At 39.4% G+C, this 6,379-nt stretch overlaps 1 protein-coding gene across 1 annotated transcript; it reads left to right on the top strand.

The window, feature by feature from the left end:
• Nucleotides 1–5,655: 5,655 nt before the first annotated feature.
• Nucleotides 5,656–6,339, top strand: LOC132053612 (wound-induced protein 1-like). Its single transcript, XM_059445699.1, has one exon. The coding sequence runs from the start codon at nt 5,908–5,910 to the stop codon at nt 6,220–6,222; it is 315 nt and encodes a 104-aa protein (XP_059301682.1). The 5' UTR covers nt 5,656–5,907; the 3' UTR covers nt 6,223–6,339.
• The last annotated feature ends 40 nt before the right edge of the window (nt 6,340–6,379 follow it).

Raw genomic sequence — 6,379 nt, 5'->3', positions numbered from 1 at the left:
AAGTAAGGGTCGGGTGCCCATCATGCCCTATCAAGTTGGGGTGTGACAATAGGAAGGTGTTTTTTTTTTTTTTTTTTTTAAAACGCACACACTTTCCTTAGAGTTCCTTGAGTGAGGTGACATTCTTCATTTTTCAAAAGGATTTTGAGCAATGATACCTTTTGACTGTCCTTTCCTCACCCAAGTCTTCTGGCTGAATTACTGACTCCATTTGGGAACCTGCATTCAATTGGGTCCCTTAGAGTGAGAAGCAGTGTGAATTGAGTTTTCTTCTTTTAATTCAGGCAACTCTTCCTTTTGCTTCCACAGACCAGGTTCCTCCTCTCTTGACTTGTGTTTAGCAGTATCTTCATTTTGAAGAAGGTTGAAGATGCTGGTCTTTCGTGATCCACACTCTTGTCTGCCCTCATACTCATCCTGAGCTTTGTTTATCATCTCCTTCCTTCTACATGATGTATTCAACAATTCTTTGATGTGGCTGTTTAGAAGAGGATTTTCTTTACTAACTTCCTCAACTTGCTCTTGTAGATCTACGATACCAACGACCATATCACCCCTTTCTTGATCTTCAGTGGCCTCACTACCCTTCAATCTGAGAAGATCAAGCTTTGTACTGATTTTGTCGACTCCATTATTTGCACCTTTGAGAGTATCCCAGATCTCCTTTGCTGTTTCACAAGAGAAAACTAGATTGTACTCCCCTGATCCAATGCTTTGAAAAATAATCTTTTTAGCTTCTTGATCTTTTTGCAGAGTAAAGCCATTAAGCTCGTGGAGATGAGGACCATAACATATCATATCCCACATATTTGTATCCTTACCAGTGATAAAGAGCATTCTAACCTTCCACCATTCATAATGTTCAGCGTTGAAGCTCAGTGGTCTTCAGATAGATTCTCCCTTCTTTTGATTTAGTGAGCTAGCCATGAAGAGATCATTTCTAGGTGTTAACCTTTTAGAAAGAACCGGCTCTGATACCAATTGTTGCAGGTTGTGCGTCCACCAAACACAATATGAAGAGACCTGATTGAGTACCAGTTCCCTTATGCAATGCAGTAAGTACAGAAGACAAGATTTTACCATGAAAAACTCCTTGATCAAGGGATTAAAAATCACGACCTACCCCGGTAGAATTTCAACTCCAATACACGAGCAACTTCATATTACAATCTATTGTAAGCTAGGAACTAACTCCCATAATCCCTCAACCCTTACAATAGTAGCAACTTAGGAACTAACTCCCATAGTCCCTCAACCTTTGCAATACTTCGATTGCAAATACCTCTATTTGACTAACTCTAGCCAAGGAAACTAATACACCTAGACTAACTCTAGCCTAGTGTACCACTCAAAGGCACCCTTTGAGATTTTACCGTGACTAACTCTAGCCACACACTAATACAACTAAGCTAACTCTAGCCTAGTGTACCACTCAAGAGATTATAGAAGCAACCTTGGGAATATAGAACACCTACAAACAGCTTCCTTTTTGGGAAGAGTAGGTTTACAGTTTAAGCACAAGTAAACAAAGACTTACTACAACCTAAAGAACATAGACAATATCTTGTGTGTAGATCAGGTTCTTCAGCTTGTAGATGGCTTTGTTCTTAAGAGCACTTGAGAAACTTGTGTGAGCAGATTTTGCACAATATGGATTAGGTTTTTCAAGTCTACTCAATATATTGCCATCATGTTGTATATATAGTGAGAGCATGTGGGATAGAGACCACTCATTCACTTTGATCTAAAGCATGGGCCAACTCACAGTTGTACTTGTGTGCAGCAAGTGGCTCGGATTTACAGTTGTTCTCTACTGATGGTGCAAGGTGCACATAGAGCAGGTTACAGACCAGGTCTCTATCTAGTTCTGAAATAGTTTGACAATCATCAAAACACAAATGCACTTGGACTTATTACTTACAACAAGGTTTTAGCTTAAAAACATATTTACAACATGACTCTAGTTAGATTACATCTCAACACAAACTCAAATTCAAGTTTGAACCTTTCTTCCAACTCCTTCCCCCCCCCCCCCCCAAACCTATCATAACCATTATATAAACTCATAAACATGGAGTTAAGATAAAACCTTACCTCAAAACTCAAGAACACGTCAATTCCAAGAGTGCTTCACTTTGAAGTATCCTCCAAAACCACTACCAAGAGGAGATACAAGCTTCCATGATCACTTTAGAACCTTTAAATCTTCTCTTTTGATCATTGATTTTACTTAGGGGTTTGTTAGATATGTTGGAGAGAACTTTCTAGAGGTTTAGGAATTAGGGGAAGTGGAGAAAATGATATAAAATGAAGGGTATATGAATTATATAAAAAAACATAACGGAGCCGACTTAAAAATACAGCCACAAGTACGGATCATATTTTTAAATATGGTCCGTATCTTGGACCATAATTCTCAGGCTGAAAATTAGGTACTCTGCCTAAGGAAGTACGGACCGCCAAATATTGTCTGTATTTCCTATATACGGCCCGTATTTATGCTTGCCAAAATCAACTTTCGACGAAACGTATTCTCTTCGATTCGTTCATCCTCTAATCCTTTCAACACTTGCCAAACATGAGCTTAAACCCTCATATACTCAAGATGAACACATCTAATCTCGTATAACCTCAAAGATAACTCCACTCTCCGAATCTATAGAAACTAACTCATGAAGACACTTAACATATAAAAATACTGGGTGTAACAGGGACCGCACTCTCCGGGTATGGTGATATTCCGTATTCCTGAGCTCCCGCTCCCTTCACGATAAACAATGCTCCCGGTATCTGGTTCATTTGCTCATGTACTTTCTTGTCGACCCTGACGAGCTCCTCATTGAACTCGTCCGGTCGTTCTTTCGCACCGTCAGTCTCCCATATTTTATTCTGCGGTGCCGCAGAGGTTTTTTCCACGGTCTAATTGGACGCCGGAGTGCCAGTCCTAGAATGATTGGCCATGGTGGCCACAGGCATCTCTATGCCCTGCATCATCTCAATATGCGGCTTGAGCGTGGCTATTACCACGTCGTTTATTAGGGAGCCTCCTTTTTTAGGGACCTTTTTCCAGCGGGTTTTTGCCTTCTCGTCCTAAGTCTGGGTCGACCCTTTCTCCGAACATGCGTCTCCGGGGCTCCCTGCCCCCTCATCGCTTGAAATGCCTCCGCCCGCTCTTCACTAGGTTGTCTTTGTGGAGTCTCACCCCCGCTATCTCCTTGCTTCCGAGCGAACTCATCGTTATGTGCAGACACTGGAATTTCTACCAGGTTTGTTATGCCTCGCGTGTTTTCCCGTCCATGTGACTCGCGAGAGCTATTGCTTACCCTTGACATGTTTGGTTCAGTACCGTGATCCTTTGCTTTTATACGGGAGCGTTTTTGCTACGGATCAGGACGACACCACAACTGTCTATCCCCACAGATGGCGCCAAACTGTTTTTCGATGAAAACAGATTTAATCAGAAAATCAGTTAGAGATTTATTTTTATAGGGTTTGAAGACAAATGGGCCGCATCCAATCCCGAGAACTCTTTTATGAGCCCGGTTCGGAGTAATGGTGAGTACAGGTAAGGCACAATAAGCAATAAAGATAGAAAACAACAATTCAAGAAGCTCAAATGAGTAAAATAATAACCTCATATATATTGCCTTCTTGAGAGAAAATAGTAAGGGTTACAAGAATATGGACCACAAGCTGCCCTTCCTTCTACACTAAGCTATCTTGATATAAGCCAAGATTGGACTTTTCAACCCTAAAATACGGGTGATGTGACCTCTCTGTTGCCCTAACGTTCATATGTACAGTGGCGCTCTTATCGAGGTTAGCTGATGTGACCTGAGTGGGTGAGAGTAGAGGTCAACTGTATGATAGCTCCGGACCTCCCGAGCACCTGATCACACAATTTAACCCTGGACACATTTTTCTCCCAATACATTAACAACTTCTCATACGAGAAATGTCTTTCAAGAAATTCTAGCATTTCTTTCAACATGCGTTTTTTATTATCTTGGACACATTAATCACAAGGTCTCTACGAGGAACTCTAATTATGACTTGAAATCTATATATATATATATATATATATATATATATATATATATATATATATATATATATAATGACACTCAAAACTCGACCTAGAAAAGATAAGTGGTCCTTGCAAATATAATTATAATTTTAAGTATAGAGTCGATCCCATAGAGAATTATGTCATTCACACTTTCATATCACCAAGAATTTAAATTTAATCAAATTTCTGAGGATAGTAGACTAATAAAGAATAAATAACAGGAGTAATAAAGTTAGAAAGTAAATAAAATGACTTTCTTTTGATGGGTAAAAGACCTAGGATAATGATTTCCCAAATGTTGCGAATAAACTCTTAATGTGTTAATTAACTATAATCTCACCGTATTGTTCTCTATCAATCATGATTTTTTTCTTTACCACAAATACCTTTCAGTCAGTGTAATAATTTTCTAATGTATTCTCTCGAACTAACTCTAGCTAATAATTACGCTGTTCACGAGATCTTGTCAAAGCTTCGTCATTTCCATAAAGGAGGAGGATGTTTCCGTCAAAATAGAGGATAAAAAATCTAGCTACTCATAATATAGGACATAGCATTGAATTTCATAACGAACCAGTAAAAGAATTGAAGAAACTGAAACTCTAAGCTGAATTCACGTCGCTTCCACTCCTTGCATGTTCTTGCCTCCGGAAGTAGGGTGTAACCCTTCATAAGATACTTCTTGGAGTTTATATATGACCTAGGGTGGGTAGAGGATCGTTTAACACTATCCAATATCGGGTGGGACTGGCTCACCTGAGCTCTCGCGTCGTGAGGGCCACAAGTGAGTACGACCAGCTGTTTTTCCTTGTTATTTTGCTGCAACATATGTTCTAACTATGCAAGAAAGTAAATTGCCGAATAATAATTCAACACAAAGATTTTACGCGAAAAACTCCATGCTCAATGGAAGCAAAAACCATGACTTTTTTGCAATAGAATTTCCCCAACTCTCAACTATAATACAAATAACTTTTAAGGTTACAACTCTTTGTACACCTAAGGAAGACTCTAACAATCCCTACCCAATCCTCAACAATTCTCTCTAATTGTTAGTACTTTCTTCAACCTCTTTAAAGACTCTACCCAGTTTATGAAATACAACTCAAAAACAACCTAATACAAATCACTAGAAATGTATCAGTACTCAAACTCGATATCTTATCCTCTAGGCACGTTGGGACTCAGCTTCGTGCCACTGTCAAGTGTCATATATGATCTAAAAAAATAGAATATTCTAAACAAATTTAAGGGATGGGCTACCTCTTAAGCCCATTTTATAACACTCCGCAGTTGAAGTGAAACCCAATTTTTATTTTGGTTTAATAGATTGTGGGATCCACTAAATTGGCTAGACATCTTCACAGTTTAACGTCAGTCAGTGGGACCCAATTAAATCTGTCCCCACGCAAAGCAAAAACTCGAAAATTCAACCATACATGCATGGACACGTTATGTTCATGCACTGAATGGCGCGTGAAACGCATTCCTCCTTCCAATTCCCCCAAAATCACCCTCTTAACAGAACATAATTTCACTAATACCTTTCAATCCTCCCTATATAAAATCCCTCCAATTCCATCTAATTACCACATCATTCTTAATATCTCTCTCTCTCGCTCTCTTGTACTAGTAATAAATATTGTGTTGTAATAATATTTCCTCTGTTTTCGGAACTGGCGTTATCTCAGGAAATTACTCTGGAAGAAACAAGAAACAAAGGGGTGGTGTTCGCCCTATATGAGGCCTTGAGCTCACGTGACGTTGCCAAGGTCCAGAAACTACTGGCCACTGATCTTGAATGGTGGTTTCATGGTCCACCTTCAAACCAATATTTAATGCGCATCTTAACTGGAACTGCCGACTCAGACCACCATCTTTTTCAGTTCATTCCTCAAAACATTGACGCCTTTGGATCAACTGTCTTAGTTGAAGGTTGTGATCCTGACCGTTCAATTACTTGGGTTCATGCTTGGACTGTTACTGATGGGATAATTACTCAGGTTAGAGAGTATTTTAATACCTCTCTTACTGTTACTCGACTTGACAGTAATAGCCAGGCTATATTGTCACGTCATTGCCCTTCTCTTTGGGAGAGTAGTCTACCTAATCGGGTCGGTAAGTCGGTTCCGGGTCTTGTATTAGCTCTCTGATGGGCTGAAGTTGTTGTTGGCGGTTGTATATTTGTGTTTGCGAGGATGTAAGTTTAACGGTTGGTTGGTTTGGGGGTTTCTGTATTTTTATTTTATCTGCAATATTTTAATTTGCTAGTGTTTGTTTGTTGATTAAAAGTAAGGGAAATATAGGTGG

This window comes from Lycium ferocissimum, chromosome 1, assembly GCF_029784015.1.
Source record: "Lycium ferocissimum isolate CSIRO_LF1 chromosome 1, AGI_CSIRO_Lferr_CH_V1, whole genome shotgun sequence".
NCBI classification, from domain to species: Eukaryota; Viridiplantae; Streptophyta; class Magnoliopsida; order Solanales; family Solanaceae; genus Lycium; species Lycium ferocissimum.
This window is presented reverse-complemented; position numbering and strand designations above follow the sequence as displayed.

Bases quoted from the DNA above. Each gene is read 5' to 3' on its own strand.
- LOC132053612 (XM_059445699.1), top strand. From the start codon at position 5,908: ATGCGCATCTTAACTGGAACTGCCGACTCAGACCACCATCTTTTTCAG.